General features: G+C 33.9%; 3 protein-coding genes and 1 long non-coding RNA gene across 8 annotated transcripts in view; 3 read left to right on the top strand and 1 right to left on the bottom strand.

The window, feature by feature from the left end:
* The window catches only part of LOC109181576 (lysosomal amino acid transporter 1 homolog), a 7,016-nt gene extending 1,013 nt beyond the window's left edge, over positions 1–6,003 (top strand). Inside the window, exons 3-14 of one of the 2 annotated variants that reach the window (XM_019331409.1) lie at positions 381–423; positions 1,156–1,182; positions 1,288–1,380; positions 1,976–2,160; positions 3,012–3,180; positions 3,281–3,403; positions 3,700–3,819; positions 4,034–4,054; positions 4,727–4,785; positions 4,875–4,965; positions 5,262–5,369; positions 5,699–6,003. In XM_019331409.1, the coding sequence (XP_019186954.1) occupies positions 381–423; positions 1,156–1,182; positions 1,288–1,380; positions 1,976–2,160; positions 3,012–3,180; positions 3,281–3,403; positions 3,700–3,819; positions 4,034–4,054; positions 4,727–4,785; positions 4,875–4,965; positions 5,262–5,339 (1,009 nt within the window). In that variant the 3' untranslated portion in view covers positions 5,340–5,369; positions 5,699–6,003. The remainder of the gene's footprint in view (positions 1–380; positions 424–1,155; positions 1,183–1,287; positions 1,381–1,975; positions 2,161–3,011; positions 3,181–3,280; positions 3,404–3,699; positions 3,820–4,033; positions 4,055–4,726; positions 4,786–4,874; positions 4,966–5,261; positions 5,370–5,698) is intronic. The other variant, XM_019331410.1, reaches the window with a different exon arrangement.
* Positions 4,973–27,298, bottom strand: LOC109181583. The gene is made up of 3 exons (XR_002054230.1): positions 27,288–27,298; positions 23,964–23,966; positions 4,973–5,080 (listed from the first exon to the last, which is right to left on the bottom strand). It is a non-coding gene; the product is annotated as an uncharacterized LOC109181583 (long non-coding RNA).
* Positions 8,212–11,207, top strand: LOC109181579 (UBP1-associated protein 2A-like). Of its 2 annotated transcripts, none has more exons than XM_019331416.1 (2): positions 8,212–9,489; positions 10,919–11,207. In XM_019331416.1, exon 1 carries the CDS (start codon positions 8,323–8,325, stop codon positions 9,487–9,489), a length of 1,167 nt encoding a protein of 388 aa, XP_019186961.1. In that variant the 5' UTR covers positions 8,212–8,322; the 3' UTR covers positions 10,919–11,207. The 2 variants fall into 2 exon arrangements, with proteins under 2 accessions (XP_019186961.1, XP_019186960.1); XM_019331415.1 differs by having other exon boundaries at positions 10,873–11,207.
* LOC109181578 (ABSCISIC ACID-INSENSITIVE 5-like protein 2) lies at positions 21,615–24,543 on the top strand. 3 transcript variants are annotated; one of them, XM_019331412.1, is made up of 4 exons: positions 21,615–21,893; positions 21,991–22,956; positions 23,089–23,160; positions 24,104–24,543. In XM_019331412.1, the coding sequence occupies exons 2-4, from the start codon at positions 22,138–22,140 to the stop codon at positions 24,386–24,388; spliced, it is 1,176 nt and encodes a 391-aa protein (XP_019186957.1). In that variant the 5' UTR covers positions 21,615–21,893; positions 21,991–22,137; the 3' UTR covers positions 24,389–24,543. The 3 variants fall into 3 exon arrangements, with proteins under 3 accessions (XP_019186957.1, XP_019186956.1, XP_019186958.1); XM_019331411.1 differs by having other exon boundaries at positions 21,615–22,956; XM_019331413.1 differs by having other exon boundaries at positions 21,618–22,956; positions 24,097–24,351.

The raw sequence follows: 27,298 nt of genomic DNA, 5'->3' as shown, positions 1-27,298 counted from the left end.
AAGTGCTATTCTTTTGGGTTCTCTTTTAGCAGATTAGCTTTTCTGTTGCCTTCAAACAAGAGTAAACAATTGTCACCTAACATTACCTTTGGATGTTTTAAATTTATTAGTGCATTGGTTTGATTCGGTTCTATTGTTACATTAAAGTTCTGACCTAATTCTCAATAAATTCATATTGGGGGAACTTCTCTTTGGATCTCTATTTCATTTATGTGCTAATGTGCAGTTGGTTTTTGCTCTTGTTGATCAGATTCCTTTTAAAATCTGTATGCATTTAAAAAAAGTTAAACATCTAAATGAAGTTAAAGCTGATTTGTAGTGATTGCTACTGTTTAGACCATTTGCAATGTTTACACATGATATTCTGCTCATCTTTGCAGGGATCTATGCAACATCTTTGGCTGCCTTCTAGAACCAGCTACTGTATGTAATTTTATTTTTGGATCTTTTGTGTAAACATCTTACATTCACTTTTCTTTTTATTTTACTTGCATGTGTGCTATGTGTTTCAATATTTAAAAATGTATGTATGTTAATATTTTCACTTCATATAGATGTTGAATAGGATTCTATTTACTACATATAATATTCAACAAATATGTCAAAGTTTGGTAGATATTTTCTTTTCTTTTGCTCAAGATGAAATTTGAGATGAAAGAAAATCTTAATGAACCAAGTTCACATGATGAAGATCAGGCAACTTTAAAGTTTTATGTTAATTGGAAAAAAGTTAGTCTAGGCAGAATAACACAAGCATGCATCTGCAAAAAATCTACAAAACTGCAACAGCCTCTACTCCAATGCAAAGCCATAAAACCCACTATAGTGTATCCCTTCCAGAACCAGTAGTGCTGCCTTCCATGGAACATCTCCACGGACTTTTGCTACTTCATTCTTCACCAAGATTGTGAAATGAAGATGAAATATTCATTGTCGTTATACAGTGCTGATTAAATACTCGATTCATAGAGAAAAGGATAATGTAGGGACAGTTGAGACTGAGATTTGATTTTCTGACCTCATCTTCACTCTGTTATAGAGTCAATGGAGGGAAGTGAACTTTGCATTCCTCCTCTTGTCTCATTTTATTTTATTTTATTTTTTAAAACTCTATTGTTAATTGCATTTTGCTAAACTGGTCCCTTGTTTTTTCAGCTTCCAACGCAAACCTACATGGCAGTGGTATGAAAATTTCTTGTAGTATTGCAGTTCTGTAACAGTGTTCCCATATAATTTCTGTAACTTTGTTCTTTAATCTATCAGTTTCGTATTGATTTTTTTCTGCAGTTCTTTACATTGACTACTTTCGGTCTTGCTGGGCAAGCATTATACTATAGTCATATCTATCCAAGGCTGAAGTCCAATAGAAGGTGGCATGAGGTTGCAAATTGTTCTTTCATTCTAACTCATTTTTTACTATTTATTTATATACGTCTTTTCCTGGTTATTCATTATATTCTTTAGTTCTATTCACAATGCTACTACAGTCAGAAAAAAATTATTTAGAGAATTAGAGGAACTTTAAAGTGGTTGGATTTTATTTTAACTTAGTGCTTTCTTGATATGTAGGATAGGATTGCAACATTACACACCCTCCCTCTCTCTGTTTTTAATTTTTATGTTCTCAGTACAATTTAAGACAATCAACTAGAAGATGTATAAAGGAGGGATAAGAGAGATTAGACCAACTGGAAGTATAGTTTAGGACACAGTATGCACACACACACATATTCTCTTTAGATAATGATAGAAAAAGTACTTTTGGTGATTTTTTTTCCTGGTTGTTTCACATGCTTCCATGCTTGTGCTCTCATGTCAACTATACATAAACTATCATCACAAATTTAGAGTGGTGATTTTTTTTTCTTCTCACTAACGGATATTTCATTTTTAAATTATATATCCACTTTATCATTGTTTTATCTGTGTACACTTCTGATACCCTGTGCATCCAAACTGCTACATGGATCTCAAGGTTAGTGAGGATGGGGCATATGAAAAGGGAACAGAGCATAATGGTACAGAGAACAAAAAGAGTAATCATGTCAATGGACTGAAAGATGGAAAATCCCTTTCTGCATACGGTGCCCTTCCTAGCTCACCAATTCCCCTGCCAAACTGTTCTCCCAGTGCATTCTCAGAAAGAGATTTATATTACATGTATGTGGCGATCCCCTTTGAGCTTTTATACTCTGTATACTTATTTTGGAGTGTTTGAATCTATAAATGTGCATGTGTGTGTTTGAACACAAATATATACAATAATATTATTGAAAGTATGACTTATGATCGTCATGTAATAGAACAGCTAGGGTATCTTTGTTGCACAACTGAGTATAGCTAGCGACTCTTCACATTCTCAGGAAGTAGGGTCTTTTTGAGAAGTAACTTTTGTGAAAAAATGCTGATGATCTGTTTAACTATTGATACTTTCCAGGGGTTGTGGTAACATTGTGCTTTTCAGTGCATAACCTTCTTAGTCTTGCTGCTTTGGAGAGCTCAGCTTAGTTAGAATGCTGAAAAGCACATCTATGCTAGGTCTATTCATTTTCTATCCTTTATTGTTTCTATTAATAGCTCACAGCAACTTGCACCCCTCCACCGCATCTTAAGCACCCAAAAATAGCCTAGCTTTGCGGTACAATCATTTAACTTTAATAATAAATAAGAAATAATGTCCCCATCCTCACATCTTCAGTGGGAATTAATGAATTTAATTCCACTTAAATCTCTGATTAATGCATACTTGAATTTACTTGAGAAAGTCATACAGCTAATTTTGAACACAATTATATCCAGTACCGTAGAAAGTACTTGAAGATGAAAATATTTAACACAACCAAATTTGTTTATTATAACAAAGCAAAGAATTGGAAAATTATAGTTGTAGATAATTGTGGTGCTTTATTGTTGTGTTCTTTTAAATCTGAACACAACTATCTTTCTGCAGAATGCAGATATTGTTGTGTTTGAATGTGCTGTGAGGAAATTCTGTTTTGTTGATTTATCAGGTCTGCCCGATCTCTGTCAATGAGTCACACTCCTCCAGTTGGATCTTTTCCATCACACAGAACACTTTACACAGATGCTGAGCAGGATTCTGTTACTGCGCCATTGCTTGGTGAAGTGGAGCCAGTTCATTCTCCACCTGCGCCCAAAACAAAAAGCATGCTTTGTGTGGTGAGCTTTATTAGGAATAATATTTTCTAATTGCTATAAATCAAATTAGTTCTTTTCATATATCTAGCCTTTATTTTATTTATATTATTTATTTTTTCAGGCTTCCTTATTAACATGCTTCCTTGGTGGTTGGAAACGCCATCAAACAAAAAGCACAAATAGTGGACTGATTCTTCAAAAACAAGCTGGAGAAGTTGTGCTGTTTGGTAGAAAGCTTTTACAGGTAAAAATAAAAAACCTGAGGAATAACTGAATGTAAAGTTGTAAACTAGATTATAATTGTATAGTGAATTGCCTAGTACTTTATATCAGATTGGGAACACAAATTAAATTCTCCCTTGAGCATGATCATCTAAAGCTCTGCTTGTGTGTTTTTATGTTACTAGTATTCACATGCTTGAACTTCCAGAGTTGTGTATTGTGCTCATAATAGACTGAAAGGCCTTGAGTTTGAACTTCCATAGTTGTATATCGTGCTCATAATAGACTGAAAGGCCTTGTGTTTGACTGGGATTACAGGAAAGTGGTGGTTTTCTGCTGAATAGCCAATCCAACCAGACCATTGGGATTGCAGCACTTTTTGGCTGGGGAATGGCAATTATTTACATTGGTGGACGCCTGCCGCAAATTCGCTTAAATGTATGTACTGAATGGAGAAGTTTGCAATACTAAAATTGCATCTCATAGCATATGCATTGTAGTTCTGCTAGTGCAACCTTTCTCCTTACAATTTACTGAGTTTATTGCATAATCATGATCTGCTTTTTAGCTTGAGTTCAGGATTATTTAAATTACTATGTCATATTGTGAGACTAACTTTGTGTTTGTCTATGTTTTTGTCCTAATTTTGCAGTTCAGGAGGGGAAATGTTGAAGTAAGCATGCTCTACATTTTGCTTCAATTTGGAGCTAGTACCATATCCAAGTCTCATAAAAGTGGACACTCCAGACATTTATATTTAAATGACATGAACTGATTTGCCTAGTACACTCAGGAATACCTCAATCTGCCGAAACCCTTTCTTTCCAGCAATTGGCATATTGGATGTGCACATTGCACTCCCTAAATTATAACTGAGGCATATCTGTCTAAACTCTGTTTTTTTTTGGTCCAACTTAACATTATTTACTTACCCTGTCCTACTTGAACACTGTGTGTCTTTGATCCCTCCCACTTTTCTAACTATGCATCACTTAAATATGGTTGTGTGCTTGTGTATATATTTATATATAGGTTGGGCCCAGTCTGCAAGCCTCCCACAAATTTTGTCTTCTGATCTGCGCCTACTAGTAATGGCCACAAATTAGCTGCCTCAATAAAACAATCTCCATGCGTGCCTGAAGATCATATTTTGAAACTAACATTTCAATACTAGTCTACAGTTTTCTGTTAATGCTTTTATGTGTAATCTATATGTGTGCATGAAGATCTTATATCTGAATCGCGGGCAAATTTTTGAATACTAGGAATGCATAATGTTGTTATGTGTAAAGTACTGATGCTGTTGCGTAAACCATCTTGATAACAATTGCATGATAACTTGCAGGGGCTAAATCCACTAATGTTCATGTTTGCTCTGTTTGGTAATGTCACATATGTAGCAAGGTGAGTAATGTCTCCAACCTTCTTTTCGGATTTCATACTTTTAAAAATAATGAACTAATTTTATTAGCGTTTGTAAATGTGTTTTGTAGCATTCTTGTCAGCAGCCTGGACTGGTCAAAACTTGGACCAAACATGCCCTGGCTGGTTGATGCAAGTGGATGTGTACTCCTTGATACCTTAGTATCCTTCTATATTCACAATATTCAAGTTAGATTACTTTCTATCTAGAGATTTTCCTGATCAATATCAATTAGAGAGCTCTCTTTTAGTTTTCTATATGCACAGGCCATGCAATCTTTATATTTCACTCCCATATTTTGCAGTTGAAGCATGGAACACTCAATTGAAGATATTTTATTTCCACTTCTGTGTTTCACTCTTTGCATAACATTAGTGCAGGATGGCCATCATGGCCTATTTGGCTGTCCATGTACACGAGACTAATGAAATATGCAACTCCTTAACAGCTTGTTCAGATACTAATTCAGTTCTTCTATTACCGTAATCGTGTATCGGATAAAGTAGCGAGTAAGCATGAAAATGGCAGCCCTTAGAATTGTCCCCAAGAAGAACATATTTTGCAGGTAACATCTTCTCTTCCAAAAAATAGTCCTTAATCTTTCATCTTTGCAAACATTATTCTGTAGATGAAATATCCTAAACTTGGTACCATGCTTTATATTTTGCCCTTTTCATGAATCTGAAAATCTGCAGATTTAAACACCTCACACATTATGTTCTTTTGCTTAGAAGATAGGTTTCTAAAATGGGTGTTATAAATCAAATACATCACACGATTTTTGACCGAAAGTCATATCTTAAGATAGAGTGTCCATTATCAAGTTTTTCCTGGATTTCTGCTGCTAATTTCTTCATCATGATGATTGGATCTCCCTTCTCCAACTATTTTCAGGTCAAGTGAACCAACCAATATTTGGATCATACTACATCTGACTGCTGTTATTTCTTGAAAAGCTGGGGAAAGCCATAGGGGCAACCTCTCTACAAGTACTGCACTTTGCATTGCACAATGAACTTGTTGTCAGTGAAGCTAGAGATATTTTTCGTTTTCTCGTTTACTATTTGTTAGAGCCATTCTTTCTTGTATGGGTCAATTTTGTGTATGATTGCTCCTTAGAGACATATATGAAGTAACTGGAAGATTTTGCCTTCAAATTTCAACTGCTATTTTCTGGACAACTATTCCTTTTGGTTTCATTTTGTTTTTTGATTCATAAATTTTATATATCTTATAATTGCATTGGACTCTGAAAATTGAGTTACACTATACACCTAGATTGATGGTGTACATTATTTTACTATATTTTAGAACATTCCCATTAGGTTGTTTGGTAGTGGTAGGAGAAATAGAGAGTGAATATGGCAAGCATGCAATGTGCATGTGCCTAGTGGGTGTGTGTTCATGCACTCGTTGAACAATTCGAGTGGTTGGTTGGTTGCCCGATCCTTTTTTCTTTTTATATTATTTTAATTTTTTTTCTTTATATTACATTGGGGCATGCTTTTAGGGAGAAAACAGCATATTTGGTTTGTATGGGGTGATAACTCATTCTTTAAGCGAAATATATATTAAGATAGGTCTAAGTCTAAAACGCGAGATAAAGACGCAAAAGGAGCAGAAAAACAATTTCAACAGCCAGACTTGAACAAGGCCTCCCGAGCTAAGAGATGGGCAGCCTTATTCGAAAGGTTGAGGTTATTGAAACCCCTAGCTAAGACTCTAATGTCATTAACAAGTAAATCAAAAATGGTTGAAATTCGTCAAACTAAGGGTGTGTTTGGTTCATAGATTTACACATTATGAATGAGAATCAGAATCATACTTGGTGTTTGGTTGACAACTTTTTAATACACAACCATGAAATTTGATTACTCCTTCAATTAAAAATCTCATTCCCCAATTTTAAAAAGGTATTATTCAATCTTATTGGTAATCTAATTTTTAAGTTTAGATTAATACTTTTAGATTTTTGTTTTAATTTTTTTACTCATATTGATGCTTTGGATCATTGGATGTCATACACAACCAAATATATTAATATTAGTAATCATTAAATTTCACCCTACTACCAAACATGTCATTACCACATATTTGATTTCCATTTAGATTATGATTCTCATGTGCGAACCAAATACACCCCACATCTAGTGGAATATTAACCAAAATGGTTAAAAGTTAAAACCATCACTTTGGGACCCCCCCCCCACACACACAAAAAAAAAAAAAAAAAAAGACTACAAAATAGACATGATTTGAGTATATAATTCATGACTAAATATGTCATTTTATCGTACTAAAAAAATAAATATGTCATTTTCTCGATTTTAGACAATGAATATTGATTGAAAGAAATATTCATTGTCAGAAGTATTTTAAAAAAAAATAATAATGAGCATTAATAAGGCAAATTATATTATCGACCGTGGTCTACAATGCATTATGGTCCAGGCGTCAAATATACTGCAGTTTCATTTCAACACAGCTATAATACATTTTGATATAACTAAAGTTTTGCTGGACAATATACACTCAAATATGTGAAATTGTTATTCAATTTCATTTTGTATACACTGCAGTTTTATTAAAACACAACTACAGTTTTATTTCAATTCAATTGCAGTTTCATTTAAACACAATTACAGTTTCATTTCAATTCAATTGCAGTTTCATTTAATAATAATATAATAAAAATAATACGTGAGACCGTGTCAATTTAGATACACTATAGCGTCTGCCGTTTTTGACCATGTCCACCGTATAATTGCTGCATTAATAAGGCAATTTATATCCTACACCACGGCGCGCGTTGCACTATGCGCCCAGATGCAAAACGACGTCGTTTTAATTTTTTTTTTTTTTGAAATTTCCCGTCCCAGTAATGGCAGTAGTTTTTTCTTTTAAAAAAAACCCGCTGTTCAAGAATGTACATAATGTTATACTAGAATACACATAATTGTATACATGAATGTACATAATTATATAACAAAATATACATACTCTTTTTAAAAGATAATACACATAATCTAACATAATAAACATAAACTTTTAACATAATACATATCAACTATTAACATAATACACACAAATTTTCTGATTCGGATGTACATAATTGTATAAAAAATGTACATAACTGTATAAAAAATGTACATAACTGTATGAACCAATACACATAACTGTATGAACAAATATACATAACTGTGTGAATAAATACACATAATCCCAGCAACTTCCTACCGCGCCTCCCAAAACGACCCAAAACGACGTCGTTTTGGGAGGTGCGCGGCACACAGTGCTATGTGCGCCGTGGTGTAGGGTATAACGATTGCATTAATAAGTGTTGGGCTTCTTAATTCTTTTGATAATAGATTTGGGCCGAGGGAATCGGGTTAGTCCGAAATTGTGTTTTGCAGCGGATCTATGTTAGTCTGCTCTACAGATTCCAGAATCCTCAGGGGCATAGAGCAAAGCATAAACCCTAGAAACAGTGAAAACTCCCGTTCCCATCTCCTCCTGCAATGGCGAAGAAACGAAAGGCTTCATCCTCAGCAACGAATGCCCAACCTGTAGAAGAAGAAGAGCACAACCCCAATGAAGAGCCTGAATCCGAACCAGATTCTGATCCTTCGGAAGAAGAAGAAGAAGACGACGAGGAAGAAGAATCTGGTTGTTCGGAAGATGATGAGGGGGAAGATGAGGCTTCGAAGCGAGAGAGCATCAGAAAACTCCTCGAACCATTCGGCAAAGACCAGATAATCGAGCTGCTCAAGCAGGGAGCTTCGAAGGATCCGTCTTTGCTTTCGCGGATCGCTCGGTTAGCTGACTCCGACCCGACACACCGCAAGCTCTTCGTTCGCGGCCTGAGCTGGGACGCTACTACGGAGCAGGTGCTGGATGCTTTCCGGACCTACGGCGAAATCGAGGAGTGCAAGCTCATCACCGATAAGGCCACAGGCCGGAGCAAAGGCTACGCGTTTGTACTGTTCAAGACCATGGCCGCCGCTCAGAAAGCCCTTAAGCAGCCGCAGAAGAAGATCGGCAACCGCACCGCCTATTGCCACCTGGCTGCCGCGGGCCCCACCGCTGCCGCCGCGCCCGATGCCGGAAGCCGGAAAATATATGTCGCCAATGTAGGCCCCAACATAAACGTTGAGGATCTCCATACTTTCTTTTCCAAATTCGGCGAGATCGAGGAAGGACCAGTCGGTCTCGATCCGGTGACGCGTAAGCCCAGGGGGTTCGCCATTTTTCTGTATAAAACCGCGGAAGGTGCCAGGAAAGCGCTCGAGGAGCCTTTCAGGGTGTTTGATGGTTGTAACTTGTATTGCAAAAAGTATGTAGAGAATTTCAATAACAGCACTAACAACGCTGCTGCAAATCAACCCGTGCAGCAAAGCGATTCAATGGCTTATGGCATTGGAATGAACCCGGGAATCTTAGGAGATGGCAGCCTGTTCATGGCACAGAATCCTGGAATGGGATTGACAGCAAATCCTCTACTTGGAGGAAACTATGGTTTGAATACCTTAAATCCCGGTATGATAGGCAATTATGGTTCACATGTGGCACTGCACGGTTTGGTGCCCTTCCAAACTGCAACGCCCAGGCCAGCATCCACACCTCCAAACACTCGGCCCGACTTTGGATCTGCAGGGGCATCCTTCCCCCCATATATGGGCCACTAGGTACGAGTTTTGGAATTCTCTATTTGCCTTGTCCCTTTGTTTTGTGCCTTCAGATTGTCATAATATATATATACATTTAATCTGAATTTCATATGCGAAGTTTAATTTCAATGAGTATGGGATATCTGCATTGAACTTTAAGCTAGTTGTGAATTTGTGATTGAATAATGCAAAGAGGAAACTACAAAATGTTTAATGCTAAATTGGTTGCCTTGAGATACTATGACTATATGATGTATAAGAACAAAAGTTATTGAGAGACTATGAAAAGCCAAATTGAATTGAAAATAGGAATTCAATTTCAAGAACTGATTAAAACCTTCATAGGGGATAAATAATTTCCAATTTTAATGATATAGAGACTCGATTTACTAGCTGCCTTCTTGATCAGCCTGCAATATTAAGATCTAATGTAAAAAAAAATTAACTACCATTGCTACCTTACCCCGTTGTTATTTATTTTCTTTCTGGTTGTGTGGGTGCCAACTGTGAAAAGGCCAACTTGGGGAGTTGGGGTCTTCACTTGCGTGATCTCCCCTGTACAGGTCAGGAGATGTGTTGTTTATAGCAACTAAAGGGACCAAGAAGTAGTGCTCGGCTGCTCGCTCTATACAATAGAAGAACAAAGCTCCAAAAGCTATACAAGTTTGAGCCTATCCAAAATATGAAAGAAAGATAGAGCAATGTTAGGTGTGTTTCTCCTTGTGACCGAAAGAAAAGGGTTCTCAGAAATGGTCTTTGAATTTATCCAAAGGCATCTGATGCCCCTTCAGAACAGCATCAATTTCTTTTGTTCTAAACAAGCTAAAGCAAACTCGGAGGAGATAGAGACCATGCTCTGTGTCTCATATTATTCCCGTTGAGATTCTAACCTTGCAGAGCATCTTGAATCTTGATCAGACTTCAGAGAATGTCATTATCCATTGAATACCTCCCAGAAGAAGTCCAGACACAATGCAACAGCAGATGATTTGTTCCTTCTTCAGCATTAAGGCAAAGGGGGTTGAAATTAATATGAAAAATTCCCACCTTCTAAGATTATCTCCTCTAGAAACTCCTCTCTCAAGCCTTCCCTAGCAAAAATATAAACTTTGAAATGGGGAGGGGCAATCCAGCCCTGCAAATCTGTTTCCAAGGGAATGTTTTCAGATTTTCAGAGATTATAATGGTTTAAACCCTGTTAAAAGATTTGGGTGAGATCTTTCTACTGGATTAGTAGTGGATTTCATCCAAACTATTTTGTTTTCTACCTCTGCATCTCAATCATTATTCCATGGACCATAAGTAAAAAGTATATTTTTAATATACTAAAATTATATTATTTGTGTACATAAAAGACATTATCTGAGTACTAAAAGTACATTATTTTGTATTATTATGCAGCAATCGACATTGATAATATGAAAATGGGGTTTGGCTGCATACTTAGGAACTCTGAGGGCACCCTGGTTGCAGCGAAACAATTCCAATGGCGGGGTAATTTCTCCTCTACCGCGGCTGAGGCTATTGGTGTTCGTGAAGCTTTAAGCTCAAGTCAGTCATATTCAAGTGGAATCTGATGCCAGGCAGGTTATTGAAGGATTGCAGTTTGAATCATATATTTATACTCTTGATCTCATTTTAAGGGATATTAAGGAAATAGCAAAGTTGTTTTGTTGATATTAGCTTTGTATTTGCTAAACGACCTGCGAATATGACAGTCCATTTGCTAGTTAGGGATGCCATTTCTAGGACAACGTGTGCCAAGTGGAGTTATGCTCCTTTCTCAGCTTTGCTTGATGTTACTACTTCGGACGCTCTAAGTTAATGGAAAGTCTCTCCTTTTCTCTAAAAAAAAGTATATTATTTTGTATATTATTAAATAATGTACATTTAGTATACAAATAGTTTATTTTTAATATTAGGCTCCTTCAAGGATTCTAGCTTCCAATTTATGGAATAGTTTGTGATTCAAACTTTTTGTAGCTTAGCTAGAGAAGTTGTTTTTGTGTCCGATTGTAAAGAGATTCCATTGAACTTTCTTGTAATCATTCCTATTTATAACTAATGAATTAGTCCTTATTTAAAAAAAAAAATACTTTTAATATTAAAAATGTACTTTGTAATTTGCTTCTGCATCTATTGTTGATCCTTATATTGCTTATCACTAATATACATGTTCATTTTTAATGTATTGATGATTTATTTTGAGCGCACTAAAAATTATTTTTTAAAAGTTCACTAGTATTTGCCCCGTGCGATGCACAGATAAAAATTTATAAGTATTGTTTTAATGTTATGATACATAGTAGAATTAATTTTATTAAAAATGTAAGTTTAGTTATACATTGTAATATTTAAATGTTAAAGACAATATATGACAAAAAGTGCATTCATATTGCTAACCTCATTTGCAATAATGATCTTACAAAGTTAAACGGACAGAGAAAGACCCGGACCACCTTGTGGTTTACAAAAAAAAAAAAAAAATCTTACAAACCACCTCGTGGTTTACAAAAAAAAAAAATAATCTTACAAATCTATTAATATGCATTCACAGTTAGGCGGAAAAAATTTTTCCCTACTTAATTTTACTTTACCTAACTTTCTTTGTAAATAAATTATTAAAAAACTAATCAAAATTACAAACTATTAAAAAGTTAGTACATATTATATAATCAAAATTGATATATAATACTCGTAGAAATTAATTCATGATTACATGAATTTATAAATTTGTACGTATTTTTTTTTATCTTGCATCTTTGTGTTGTATAAACTCAACAATCTCTTTCATATATATATATATATATATATATATATATATATATATATATATATATATATATATATATATATATATATAAAGACTTATGATGATTATTAAGTTCCTAAACCTTTGATATTCCATAACTCTTAAATGCACAAAATGGAGGGAAAAAATTTTTTACCTTAATTCTGCTATATTATATATAGAGAATAGAGATATGTAGTGTGTACTGCATGTTTATCTTTTATATACTATTTGAAAACATATAGTACATCGAAAAAAACTTTTTTTAAAAGGAAAAAAAAAATCGATGTACTATATGTTTATTTTTCAAAGAGTATATAAAAAATAAACATATAATGCATCAAAAGAACTTTTAGTATACTAAAATGAATATTTATTAATGTGCCACACTATTAATTTGCCATCCTAGTCTTGAAAGTGCTTTACTGCCTTCTAATTGTGATAATCCAGAGAACCTGAGAGGTATAAAGAGTCTGCTCATGGTAGACAGAGTATAGATGAGGGAAAGAGAGCTGAAGAGGGGAGGTCCCCCACAACAAAAATCACCCCAAAAATTTAATTGTGTACCCATTCCCAATATCAAAATGAAGGTGATGTGCCGACTAGTTCGCCAACTTTTATAATTGAAAAAGTATCTGAATTATTTTGAGAAGGTAAACTTAATTCATTAAATCATAATGGAGAACGTTTACAAGAAAAGATGGAGGGGAGTCAAGCCACTCCCCGCAACCTGACAAAGAAAAGGCCCCCCTAACAACACAGTGAGCGGCACGATTCGCACATCGCTTAACAAAAGTATCTGAATTTTTGTTAGAGCAATCTCATTAGTTATGATTTTTTTTGAGATTTTTATTATGCCAACTACATCTATTTCTATTTGTTCAAAAATCCATTTCTAAGTTTCATTTTTTTTTTATCTGCAAAGACCCACAAATAAATAAAATAAAATAAAATAATCACAAATGCGGTTGCTCTTAAAGCAAAACTACATCTACTCCCATCTTATATTCCATTTTCTATTCTCAATGAGATGTCCTACAATGATTGCTTTAAAAAATTAAGCAGTTCACCATTTTTATTCAAGTTTTATTACATGTATTTTCAAATCTTACTCACCCAACTTTACTCCATAATATGACGGGCTCTGATAAGCTACTTTTTTCATGTGTGTCTCAATACAAGTGCCTATATCAATAGAGTTCTACTACATGTACTCCCTAAATTTTACTCCATGATGTGACAGATTCTGATAAGTTATTTTTTTTGGGAGTACATGTAGCATTTTTCATATCATTATTTTGTGTGGAAGTAAAAAATGAGAATACACATATCATTTTTCTTTTTATTCATTCACTTTTTCTTTGTCCAATAGAATATGTATATTTTGCAGGAGTAATACTCCTTGGGAGTACACCTACAATGATTGCTTTAAAAAAAATAGGGCGGTCCACCATTTTTATTCATTCACTTTTCTTTTCCAATAGAATATGTGCACGTCACGGGAGTAATACTCATTTGGAGTACATTTAGTATTTTTCTTTTTGTTATCCCTCCCGATGGGACACTAATTAGACCCTTAGAGGCGTTTGGTTCACGGAATGTTAGATTACCTCACGGAATGTTAGATTCTCGTGTTTGGTTTAAAACTAAGATATGTAGATAAGACAATAGTAATAAGACAAATTGATTAAAATGTCAAAAGCCCAAAATTAGTTATAAGACAAGGGAATGTGAGATTACCTGAGAAATTGGAGGGTATTTCACATTTCCTTTCAATAGCTAAAAATTCAATGTGGAGGTTATGTGAATTTCATGGGAAAATTATATAACTTGCACCAAATATAAAATTCTTATATTCCCAAGCAAATATAACATTAGTTATCTTATATAACTTGAACCAAACAACCCTTACTCTTTGAAGACATCGTGAGGCATGCTAGACTTGAGACTCTTCATATTGAATTGTAATTTATTAAATTTAGAATTAATCACTGTTAGTTATTTTTAAAAATTAAAAAAAAAAAAATCTTAAAGAACATGGTTTACAAGATTAACATAAATGGAAGGTCTAGATAAATTCAGACTTTTACAACACCTAAACACTATCAGAAGGAAAATTTTAAAATTAATTAAAGCTATGGATCTTAGAAGATCTAACGACTGTAAATGCCATCGTGTTTTTTTAATGAATGTACTATGTAATTTTATTTAAGCTACTAATAAGTTAATAATTTAAAATAAGAGCTTATTATAAAACGCTACCTTAGGTAGCGTTTCAAAAATAAACTAGTAGCTTTCTAATTTTTTTTTTATCCTTATTATTTTAAATAAATGACATCATTTACCTCACAATTAAAACCTTTTTCTCTTCTCTTCAACTTTCACCACCCATCAATCCCTTCATCAACGAAAATTTAAGTCAGGTCTCTATTGAGATGAAAGAGATTCTCAACAATATTGCTACTTAATTATGGAATGCTAAATCATGATTGTGCTAATAGTTTCATTTTAAAATGTTAAATTTTAATATGTAAACAAACCAATTTAAATTTTATGAAGATTTCATTTTTAGTCTTTTTACATTTATCAGCTTATCAAAAAATTAATTTTACCAAACACTTTTAAGCATAACTACTAGCTTAACAGCTCTTCAGTTTTCAGCTTCTAACTTATAGCTTTCAGCTACCTTTTCAGCTAAGATTGTCGAACATAGCCTACTCGCAATCTAGTACTCTGTATTTTATAATGTATCATTAATTGCACTTTAACTTTTATATTTTTTTTCTTTACTTTTTTCAAATATGTTAGATTTTTTTAAACTGCTCTGATTAGTTCTTACTTCTCTCAGGAAAAGTGATTTTTATGAAAGTATATATAATATATAATCTAACTAATAGTTTAACTTTTTAGTTGAAATAAAATATATTATTCATTTTTTTTTCATTAGTTCTTTGGTTTCAATGCATGAATAAATCTCCAAAAAAATTGGGGAAAAATGTTCTGCGAGGAAAACCTTTTCCATGTTTTTAAAAAAAAAAAAAAAATTAAATGAACTTGAGTGAAAACTGTTCATGGAAAGACCTAAAGTAATCTTATTTTAATACAAACTTAATTAACATTACTGGACCACACAATCAATACTACCATTACTGCCACCGTTGACGTTTACACACTCATTATTTTCACCACCGCTAAACTTAAGACTTTGTGAGAAGTTTGATTTTTTTTTTTTTTTTTAACAATATAATCAATTATTTGTCAGTATATATTATTCTTCATGTCTATGTGTATGGTTCAAGTAATAAAGTTTGATTTAAGTTATTTATAATTTAATATTTATATTGTTTAGTTTAGTGTTTGTTGGGGTTATATACCCTAGCGGCCTAGCCTAATTCTTCTGCCGTTTAATGAGCATGGTTGAAAAAATCGTTAAGCTTTCGGAGGCATCTAGGCGGTGATTAATCGGCGCCTAGATGTCCGTGTATTTTTCTTTTATTTTTTATTTTTTAAAAAATTTATTTAATTTTTTTAAATATTTTAAAATTTAATAATTATAAACTATTTAATACTTTAATAATTAATACTAAAATATTAAGTTTTTTCTAAAAAAAAAATCTAGAGTTTGAACAATTTAAGGTATTTCTCTCAAAACGATGTCGTTTTGAGTGAAATAACCTATTTTAAAAAGAAAGAAACAATAGTTAATCGACCGACTAGACGACTTAGTTAGTGCCTAGGAGGCCTAGGCGGTCAGCACCTAGGCGGCCTAATCAGCCGGCCAACGCCAAGCGTTGCCTAAGCAGTATTTTGCAACATTGCTAATGAGATGAGTCCAAGCAAATTTAGGGTGTGTTTGGTTGGTGGGTTTTGCACATAGGAATGGGTATAAAAGTGATTGTTGTTGTTTGGTTGATAGATTTTTAGAACACTACTATGGGTTTCAAATACCCCATCAATTGAAAAACCCATACCCAAATACAATAAGGGTTTCATTCTCTTATTCATTTTCAAGCACTACTAATAGTAACCATTCTCATCCCACCCTACTACCAAACATGTTAAATACTTTTACCAAAACCCATTACCATTACCAAGTATTTGATACCCGATTCCGATTCCTATGTGCGAACCAAACACACCCTTAGTAGTTAAAAGAGGTTGTTGGCCTAGACTTTGGATAGTTATACTTTGTGTCATGATTTATATTGTAAGGTTGATCACTAATATACATGTTTATTTCTAGTGTACTAAAGATTTATTTTTGAAGAGTTATTTTTATTATATTACTTAAAATGAATCTATCATATATTAAGAATGAAGCTTCACTATATTAAAAATGAACATTTATCTCTTTAAAAGAGGAAGAAAGCCAAGGACAAGGGAAGATTTCTTCACCAAGACAGACCTTCATTAATTATTGCTCAACCTTTAACACCCTTAGATCTAAGGCTCTGTTTGGCAAACCTAGCTGAAAAGCTATAAGCTAGGAGCTGATAGCTGAAAAGAAGTTGAAAATTGAAAAGCTATAAGCTCGGAGCTGAAAATTGAGGAGTTGTTAAGCTAGCTGTTAAACTTAGTTTGTTTAAGTTAGGAAGCTAGCTGTTAAAGTAGCGTTCCAAAATAAGCTCTTATTTTAAGCTATGAGCTTATTTTGGGAACATTACCAAACAGAGCTATAGCTTATTAGTAGCTTAAAATAAGCTATAAGCTCCTAGCTTAGTGTTGCTAAAGAGAGCCTAAAACCAAATAGTGTTAGTACATAAAATTTATACATTTAGCAGTTGCATAAAAAATTATTAAACAAAAAATTGAATTAGTTTTAAAATTATAAGAAAATATTTAAAAAGATTTGTTTCTCTAAAATAAAATAATAATAAAAAAAAGTCAAACACATTGTGCTTAATTGGTATTTTTGTAGCTCTCCTCGAGAAAGGTCACAGAATCGAACCCTGGTAGTGTAGGGTATTGACTTTTTCTCTTATCAATCAATTTTGACTTATTTGATCATTATTAGATGTTTGACTTGATTAAACAATCAATATGAGTGTTTGATTAATTAATTTTATTGAAACAACTTATTGCTTCAAAATGCTAAAATTCAAAAAACTGTTCAAAATAACTTTTTCAGTTAGTTTTTTGAGAAAGTCATTTTACATGTAAAGAACTAATTTATCAAACACTTTTCTACAATCAGCTAATGCTATCAACTAATCAAACTCATTAACTCAATAAGCTAACATCTATTTACCATACACTCAAAAAATTTTATTTTATAATTTCACAATAACTTTTACATCATAGAAAATTACAAATATTCTATAATGGGTGTATATATCTGTGCACGTGAGTTCTACCCGTTTTGTCATGTTTGCTACAAATAGGAAAATAAAAATAACCATACGAGATTTCCAGATCTAAGGTTGTTTTTTAAATAACTTCCTAAATACCTAGTACTCACAAACTTGTTCCCCGTTATAGATTGTCGCATGTGGTTGCCACTTACCTCAAGATAAAAGAAATATGGCAAATGTGTCTCGAAATGAGTAGTTGAGTAAGTGCAATATGATTCTTGTATTAAAAATCATAAGTTCAAATTTTGTCAACATTTTTTAACATATAAATTAATTTGTAGTATATTGAATGCTCATTCTTTGAATGTTCTTTTTTAATGTGTTGTATTATCTAAAAGGCTAAAATGAACCTTCATTATATTTAAAATAAATATTTTTTGAAATAAATATTTAATATACTAAAATTTAACATTTATCATTGGTCCAGTTTAATTTCTAATGTGGATAGAAGGATGGCAACGGGAAATGGGGTCCCCGCTCCCTGACCCTGCCTCGTTTCCCACGGTGATGGAGAATTAGCCCCCATCTTCGTACCCGCAAAGATTTTTCAGGGATGGGGATTCCCCAACTCGATTTAAAAATAAAAATAAAAATTATACATTTCTCAATTTTTAGTACACTATAAAAATAATATTTTATTAAAATTATACAAATAATTCATACCTTTATATAATTAAATATTCAATTAGCCTAACATCCAATCATCTCAAAATACAACTAGTACAAAATATTTTAAATATTAAACAATACTTAAAGATTCAAATTATTCAAATGTTAAGTCGTTAACCAAAATTCTTTCAAAAAAAAAAAAAAATCCTTAACTGAGATGCCAAATATCCATACATAATAACTTGAAAAAAAAGTCCAAAGTAAATATTTGTGTGTGTGTATGTATGTATATGTCGATCGAGTCCATTGCACAATCATTGTATCAAAACGCCACGAGTTCAATTATTACTAACAATCTTTTAATCGAGCCTGTTGCACGCAATCTTCTTAATGCAATGATTTTGCGAATTATAATACAACCCCAACTAGTAGTTCGTTGCGGGTGTTCACATCATCCTAAATTAAAGAGAAGAAGTATCACAAATGTTTTTGTTGAATAGTGAAATTTGGTAAAGGTAAATTTGATTCTATGATTTCTATTAGAGTTAATTACTGAAATGGTCCATTGACTATAACGAAATTACCAATTTGGTTCTTGACTATTTTTTTTTTGACCAATTAAGTCTCTCAACTTTAAAAATCTTAACCAGTTTAGTCTTCCGTTTGTTTGACCGTTACTCAACCGTTAACTTGGGACCAAATTGGTAATTCGCTATAGTCAATGGACCATTTTGGTAATTCACTTTAAGGGTGGACAATTCGGTTCAGTTTTCTCGAACCGAACCGTACCACACTAGTTAGATTCGGTAATATACTAAACAACCGAATGGTAATAGATTCTTGTATACTGACCGGTTCGGTAAAAACTCGAACCGAACTGAATTGTTCGGTAAAAACCGAACCGAACCGAATACCGTTTGAACTTTGAATTGCTATCTTGTCATATATTAGACTTTGGATATAGACTATGTAAACACAATAACACATAATATAGAACTTTTGATAACAAACCATAAAGAAATCAAATAAACATTTACGAGAGATACCCGTGAGAATATGAGCTGAACGGTAGAGCAAGCAGCAAGGGAATTAGATTTACTTTTTATTTATTTATTTATTTATTTATTTTTATTATTATTATTATTATTATTATTATTATTATTATTATTATTATTATTATTATTATTATTATTATGTTTAAAAAAATCAAACGGTATTCGGTTTAGTTCAATTTTTTACCGAACAATTCGGATAAGTTCGGATCGGTTTTTTATCGAACCGTTTGGTTGTTCGGTATATTACCAAACCAAACTAGTTCGGTTCGAGAAAACTAAATCGAATTGCCCACCCCTAAAGTTAATTACCAAAATGGTCCCTTGACTATAGCAAAATTAGCAATTTGGTCCCAAGTTAACGGTTGACTAATGGTCAAACAAACGGAGGACCAAATTGGTTAAAATTTTTAAAATTGAGGGACTTAATTGGTTAAAAAAAATAGTCAAGAACCAAATTGATAATTTTGCTATAGTCAAGGGACTATTTCCATAATTAACTCTTTCTATTATTATATGATCTATTTACGATATTTTTTTCGATTGTCAATAGAAATCAATCTCACAAATATTCAATAGAATTCTAATGAAAAATATCACAAATGTTGAAACCACACAAATAATGAATATCGAAAAATTGTTAAGGATCTTATGGTCTAGTGACACTAAGTTACTCTCTCATATGAAAAATTGTGAATTCGTGCTTCAGTAGGTTGGAAAAATATTAAGAACATATACTGTATTGTAATTTATAACAAAGTCAGTAGTACTAAAAAAAAAATGAATATCAAAAAATAAGGTAATATATATTATTGTATCGTTCAACTTTTTGCTCTTCATTTAATATCTCGTGACGGATATTTATTGTTTGGGCAAGAATAAACCTTTTTTAGTCTCAAGAGGGTAGGCGTTGGTGGTTAAAAAGTTTGCTGTCTTGCACTCATCCTTATCCAATGTCAGTTGCTAACAAGAATATGTGATTAAAATGGAAAAATAATTATTAAATTTGCAATTAATATTTCGAGTTTGAATAATAATAGCATGCATTGAAATTGTTATTTCTAAGATGTACAATTGTCAATTTTTGGTTATCAATTGAAATAACAATAACAACAAAAAAAAAAAAAAAAAAAAAAGTCATCATCGACTAATAATTGATTGCAAAATCTAAATAATTAATATTCATTAACTTTATAATCGACTAAAAACGGATTATTGCCCCTCTTTATATTTAAATGCATATTGAATTCTTAAGTATTAAAATAGCTATAAGCCCATAATAACACCTCCACTGAGGCTCGAACTCACAACCTTCCAAGTGGAAATCCAACCCAGATACCATTGGACCACATAGTCCTGGTTTGTGTTTCAATAGGTTGAGAAAGTATATGAACAGATACTACAATGTAATAGAGCTAGTAGCATTCAAAAAAAAAATTATAAAAAAATTTAACATAAGTTTGATTATAGGTCATCAGTCACTCGGTATATCAGTTTTTTTGCTCACTCCTAATTATTTTAAATGGGGTTCAAAAGCAACTCGACTCAAAATTAACTATTGAATGTTGCGTTTGTCATTATTAATCATTTTCACTACATCAAAATGTATAATTAGGAGTCTTGAAATTAAAGGGGTGGTTGAATTGCTGGAGCATGATTCTCATACCAGAAGATCATGAATTCAATCCTTGCTAATACATTTTCGGTCGAGCTTGTCACAAAGGGACTTCTAGTGTTGTTTACCTCTTAAGGAGTGGGTTTACCCGAGGGTGCCAAATAGTGACTGCCTCGTCCTACAAAGTTATAATGAGTAAATTTAAAATTTTTTAATTTTTTATACATACATAACAACTAGTGTCACACCTCGAATCTATTATTAATAATAGTATATTACACTTGACCCTCTCAACCTTTGTCTAACATCATTATCATTACTAACAAAATATTAAAAAAAAAAAAAAAAAAAAAAAGGAAAAGTATCTATTGAGTATTATTTAAGATTCCTTATAAAATTCATTTTATGTCAATAAAAAACCTCCTTATGATATATAATATACATTAAAATAAATCATTAATCACTATTAAATTTTAAATTTTTTGAATACTATACTATGTTACAATGTAGTTTCTCAACATATTGAAGCAAAAAAAGTCTTTTCTCAACCTATTAAAGCACAACGATTTAATATTATTCTCAGAAAACAATCTCATAACATTTTATTTGAGAGAGTCACTTTCTGCCAGTAGACTACAAGGTTATTAAAATTAAAATGTAAATATAAATAATATAAAGAAAAAATTATTTAGCTAATATAAAAACCAGCACTTTTCCAATAAAGAATAGAATGCGGGTCTGCTACTTTATCCGATACTCATGCAATGTATTAAAAAAAAAACAATAAATTTGGTGGAGTAGTGCTACAAAATTGTACTTGATGGAGTGGAGTTTCTGACTTTCTGCAATTTCCATGACTTAGAGACAGCCAGTCAGCACTCAGGTTTAACACAGCAAGGGGAAATGGTGTTTGGGTTTTCTTGTTCTCTTGGGAGGGAACGCTGGAGCTGCACAAGAATCCAGTCTTTTTGAGACGGGACTCTTCTTTTGTGCTTCTGCTAGCTGTAAGTCTCTGTTTATTGTTCTTGATTTCTTTGTTTCGCGTTGTTTGATCCTGTTTGCGTTTCAATCCCTGAATCTGTTTGTATTAATGTCTGCAAGAGCGAGCTTGTTGTTTGATGCGAATCGTTGTGGTTTATAATTTATGCATGGAATGATTAAAGGGGGTTCTGGGAGAGGGGATTGATTGATTGATTGTGTATTGGAGGGAGTGGAATCGATCTAGGTTGTTGGTAGGGTTAGAAGTTTATGGGATCTGAGGGGGGTTGTGGTGGAACCCTAATGCAAGACCCGAAATCAAATGGATTGGAAAGGGAAGGGTCTCTGTATAGTCTCACTCTTGATGAGGTTCATCAGCAATTTGGGGGTTTAGGGAAACCCTTGAGCAGTATGAATCTGGATGAGCTTCTGAAGACTGTGTGCACAGCCGAGGCGAGCCAAGGGGTGCAGCGGGTTGATTACAGTGGCACCCCACTGCCTTCGGGGGCCTCGCTTCATCACCAGTCCAGCCTCGAGCTGTCTGGTGATCTGAGCAAGAAGACAGTTGATGAGGTGTGGCAGGATATCCAGCAGGGGCAGAAGAGTAGCAATCTCGAGAGGAAAGCTACCCTGGGCGAGATGACGTTGGAGGATTTCTTGGTGCAGGCCAGGATAGTGGCCGAGTCATCCCAGGGAAAGAATGATTTGGGTTCGGTTCAAGGGGACGATTCAACGGTGAATGTTGCCCAGCAAGCTCACGGTGCACTGTTTCATGTGCCGCCAATTCAGCAGCCACGACCACCACAGAGTCACCAGCAACAGGTGAGTGCCATGCCTGGTTTCATGGCAGCTCATCCAGTTCAACAGGCTATCCCGGTTGGTCCCAACCCAATCATGGACGCAACTTATCCAGGAACACAGATGACCGCAGCTCTGGATCCTCTGATGGGAACGCTATCAGACACACAAACGCTTGGAAGAAAGAGAGTTGCCCCAGACAATGTCGTGATTGAGAAAAGTGTCGAAAGGAGGCAGAAAAGGATGATAAAAAATAGGGAATCAGCAGCCAGGTCACGAGCAAGGAAGCAGGTGAGTTTGGATGCTCTTAAAACTAGTTTCATTTTCATTAACCAAAAAAAAAAAAAACTAAAAGAAAGAAAGGAGAGGAATACTTGTTAAATTTCTGTTATGGCCATGAAATGTTTTTCTATTGATGGACAGGCCTACACCAATGAACTGGAGAATAAGATTTCCCGTTTAGAAGAAGAGAATGCAAGGCTTAGGAGAGAGAAGGTATGCTTTGTCTCCTCATCCCCGGATGCTATTTTCTTAGAATAAAATGGTTTCAGTATAATGAATATGTGCATTGTTTTAGTGTTTTTGGTGCATGACTTAACGTTTTGTTTTGTGTTGCTACTCGCCTACTCCTGATCGTAAAACACCTCTACCTGCATAGTATCAACTCTAACGAGATGTGTATACTTGATTACTTGGATTCATCAATACATCATTAAGCCAACGCATTTGATCTGTCAATGTACCCCTGTATCCCTAATTCACAGTCTATATCTGTTACAGATATGGGGAAACTAGATTATCCACTATGGTGTTCGTTGTCTTTCCTAATTAGCTCATATTTCTTTTATTTGTTTACCTTATATCTCCTTTCCGATTCTCACAATTTTTATCTAAAAGTCCCCGCTTTCATTTTGAAGACTCTTTTTATGGTGTGAATTTCTTACTCTTGCAAGAATATTGTGTTTTGATTTAAAGAACATTTATAGTCTTCTAATAGTTGTATGTATCCTGGAATTGCCAATCTTAGGGTGAGCCCCGTTCTAGATGGGAAAAGTTCTGAAGTAATAATGGTCACTCCTTTTCGGGTTGTAACTTAAGTAGTTTTACACCCAGTTAAACATTAACCAATTTGTCAAAACTAAAGGAGAAAATAAGAAACATGAGTCCCGAATGCAATGTTGCTTTACTACCTTGAGACATTATTCTTTGTTTCGGCATCAGAAATTGGAGCCTTGAAGCACAAACGAACAGATCTAAATTTTAAAGCTCTGTTCCATACAGAGTTTCAAAGTAAATACAAACTCGGGAGAATATCATGTTGGTTTATTTGCATTCCTTAGCTGCTACATTAACAACCGTCATGACTAATCCATGCTTCTTCAGTCATTATTACATCCACAAACGTGTTGATTAACATGGCGTAATGTGCAGGAGATAGAGAAGGCGATGCCCACCGTCCCACCTCCCGAACCAAAGTATCAGCTGCGCAGAACAAGCTCAGCCCCCTTCTGACATCTCACCCGCGAAGAAAATGATGCATACAGTCTGTTATGTCTCTAAAACTTGTCGATCCATAGTCTGTTATGTCTCCAAAACTTGTTGTAGAGAGTGGTGTTTCTTGCTGCACCTTTGTAAACTGGCTGGACAAACCTTGTTTAGGAGAACCAGTGCCCCCCCTCCAACCCTCGAGTTTCTTTCTTGTATGTACAATTTTATAGTTTAAAAACTTGAAATTATGCTCACATAGCTTTGGCAGTTCTGTGTTCTTCTTAATGCATAAGAAAACATTTTGATGTAATCATATGATTCTCTTCCTTTTGGAATGATGCTACAATATGTTAACACATGATAAATGTATGGAACATATTCCAAGCCCCAGATATTAAGTTAATTCTTCCTATAGATTATGGCATAATATGTGTATCCACCAATCAGTTGTGATAATACAATATATTGGGTAGGAATCTATCATATTTTATATGATAATTTTCATTTATGTAGCACAGAAAACAGGAAATAGAATATGAAACATAATTTAAATTAAGGAACCAATTATGAAGTGTTTTATGGGGTTTTCAAAATACAAAATGCTCACTTTTAAGAACAAAAACATAAGGTATGAATTTGGTCTTGTTTTGTGAGGCATATCTCGCATACCTTTTCTAAAATTAAAAAAAAAAAATCATGCATATAATAATATATGTTTTTATATTAAGTTAAGGTTTGTTTTAGAAAAGTAAATATTATTATTAAAATGATATATTTTTTGCAAGAAAAGGCTTGGCAAAAGGTTAGTTTTTATATTAATGAGTTTGTGATATTTGGTGTACTGATACTATATAATGACGGTGACAATATTGTTGTGAATTAACACCAAATAATTAATGAAGTTATTGAATTAGAGAATAAAATAGACAAAAAGGAAAGTAATATTGCTGAGCAAATTAAAAATGGTTTGTGCATTATGCAATGTGTTGTACAAGATTTGGTCCAAGGTGGTTGGTAGTAGGATGAAGCCATTGCTATTTGCTAAAGTTGAATGTGGATGTAGTAAATGAGCCACCTAAGATAGATTGTACGGAGTGATTCATCTTCCTTGTCGTATACGAAGCTTTAGGCTTTGATTTACTAAGTTAATGAATTTTGTTTGTTTCAAACAAACAAAAAAAAAAAGTATTCAAGTTATTTATAGGATTCAATGTGTCAATATTACATAATATTTGCTATTTATATATAGTTCACAATAATAATAACGGCTAACAACCCTCACGTAGTACTTCATTTTCTCCAAGTTTTTAGGATGTCTTAACACTATAATAATGCTGTGTGCGGCGATCTTCTAAGAAATGCAGAAACTGATTTTGTAGATGCTTTCTCCAAGAAGGTAGGAACTTGTGGGGCGGTGGAAGCTGAACTATGAGGGATATACATTGGCGTAAACAAGGCATGGGAGCTGGGGTACCGGAAGGTGATCGTAGAGTCAGACTACACGAGAGTAGTTTCCCTGATCAATAGCACTGAAGAATACAAGGGCCCTGCAAGCAACCTAGTATCCTGGTGCAAGGAAATAAGAAATCGGCAGTGGGAAATCCATCTAAAATATGTTCCCCGGGAACAAAATAAAGTAGCTGACATACTGAGTAGGCGAGCATATGATCAAGACGACACCATCACATTGTTTGAGAGCCATCCGAGAAAAATCCAAAGAACCCTGCGAGAAGATGAGCTCGGCTTACTTGGCCAAACGAATGCTGTGAGAGTCAAATACTGACTACCGGATATCCTCCTCTTCCTTAGGAAAAAAAAAAAATTAAGCCTTAACTAAATTGGGATTATGAGCTCATGCTCGGGTTGATCCCATGTGCCTTGGGCCCACCCTAATTTCATACAGTACCCTTGGTTGACCCTGTGAGTTGTGACCTTGACTAACCTCTTATCCTTGTTCAATTGTTAGCTTACCTCACACATTTGGCCAACCTACGTAAGTTGGCTTCATTATTAGAGTTGGACGTTTATATTGTCAAATATTTTTCACAAAAATAAATAAAATGTCACAATATCATATTGTAAACTATGCAAGCGATTAAATTTGCATAATTTTTTTATTTTTAAAATATGATAATCTTTTCATATAGTATTATTGTGTGTGTGTGTTTTTTTGTTTTTTTTATTTATTATTATTATTATTCATTAGGTATCCTAGTACGCTAGAAATTTAATCCTAAGCTTTTAGAGTACATTTTAAGAGTCGGTGAAAGTGATAAATTGTCGCATTAGTCCCCAAGTTTTCACCCATATTCGTACGCTCTATGCACAAAAAGGTTAGCCATGTTTGGTAACATAACTGATAAGCCAAATTTTGCTGGTTTGACTAAGTTTGGCTTAATACTAGACTACTTTAGGGGGCGTTTGGTTCATGTTATATAACCAAAGTTATATTTACTTGGTAATATAAGATTCTCATGTTTGGTTCAGGTTATGTAACTTTTTCAAGGAATGTCAGATAACCACCGCATTAAGTTTTTAGCTATTGGAAGGGAATGTAAGATACCCTCCAATTTCTTAGGTAATCTCACATTCCCTTGTCTTATTACTAATGTTGGGCTTTGTATTTTTTAATCAATTTATCTTATTACCGTTGTCTTATTTATATATCTTTGTTCTAAACCAAACACAGGAATTTAACATTCACAGCAATCTAACATTCCCTAAGGTAATCTAATATTTTGTGAACCAAACGCCCCCAAGTGTTTGGTAAAATGACCTTTTACATTGACTACAGATGCTTCCTTCCAACCGAACAATCATCTTACTGGATGTGGTCCGTGATGCGAGACTATAAAGGGAACTGGCTCGGGGGTTTCAGTAGCATGACGAAAACAATTACGGCAACGAAAGCCGAGCTTTGGGCGATCTACTTGAGTCTCAAGTGGGCATGGATCCAAGGGAAGAAAAAGCTGCGATTATCAACAGACTCGCAACAAGCGGTTGCCTGGCTCAATGGAAGTCCTGATCTCTTGGGTCAGTGTGGAACATTAGTAAAATGGTGCAAAGAGTGGATCGGAAAATAGTGGACGGTTGTTGTTGACCATATTCCTCGTGAAGAGAACAAAGCCGCAGACTGGATTGCAAA

Source organism: Ipomoea nil, unplaced genomic scaffold, assembly GCF_001879475.1.
Source record: "Ipomoea nil cultivar Tokyo-kokei standard unplaced genomic scaffold, Asagao_1.1 scaffold1043, whole genome shotgun sequence".
Taxonomy (NCBI): domain Eukaryota; kingdom Viridiplantae; phylum Streptophyta; class Magnoliopsida; order Solanales; family Convolvulaceae; genus Ipomoea; species Ipomoea nil.
This window is presented reverse-complemented; position numbering and strand designations above follow the sequence as displayed.

Bases quoted from the DNA above. Each gene is read 5' to 3' on its own strand.
- LOC109181579 (XM_019331416.1), top strand. From the start codon at position 8,323: ATGGCGAAGAAACGAAAGGCTTCATCCTCAGCAACGAATGCCCAACCT.
- LOC109181578 (XM_019331412.1), top strand. From the start codon at position 22,138: ATGGGATCTGAGGGGGGTTGTGGTGGAACCCTAATGCAAGACCCGAAA. The intron at 22,957-23,088 runs GTGAGTTTGGAT...ATTGATGGACAG, and splicing joins GGTCACGAGCAAGGAAGCAG to GCCTACACCAATGAACTGGA. The intron at 23,161-24,103 runs GTATGCTTTGTC...TGCAGGAGATAG, and splicing joins CAAGGCTTAGGAGAGAGAAG to AGAAGGCGATGCCCACCGTC.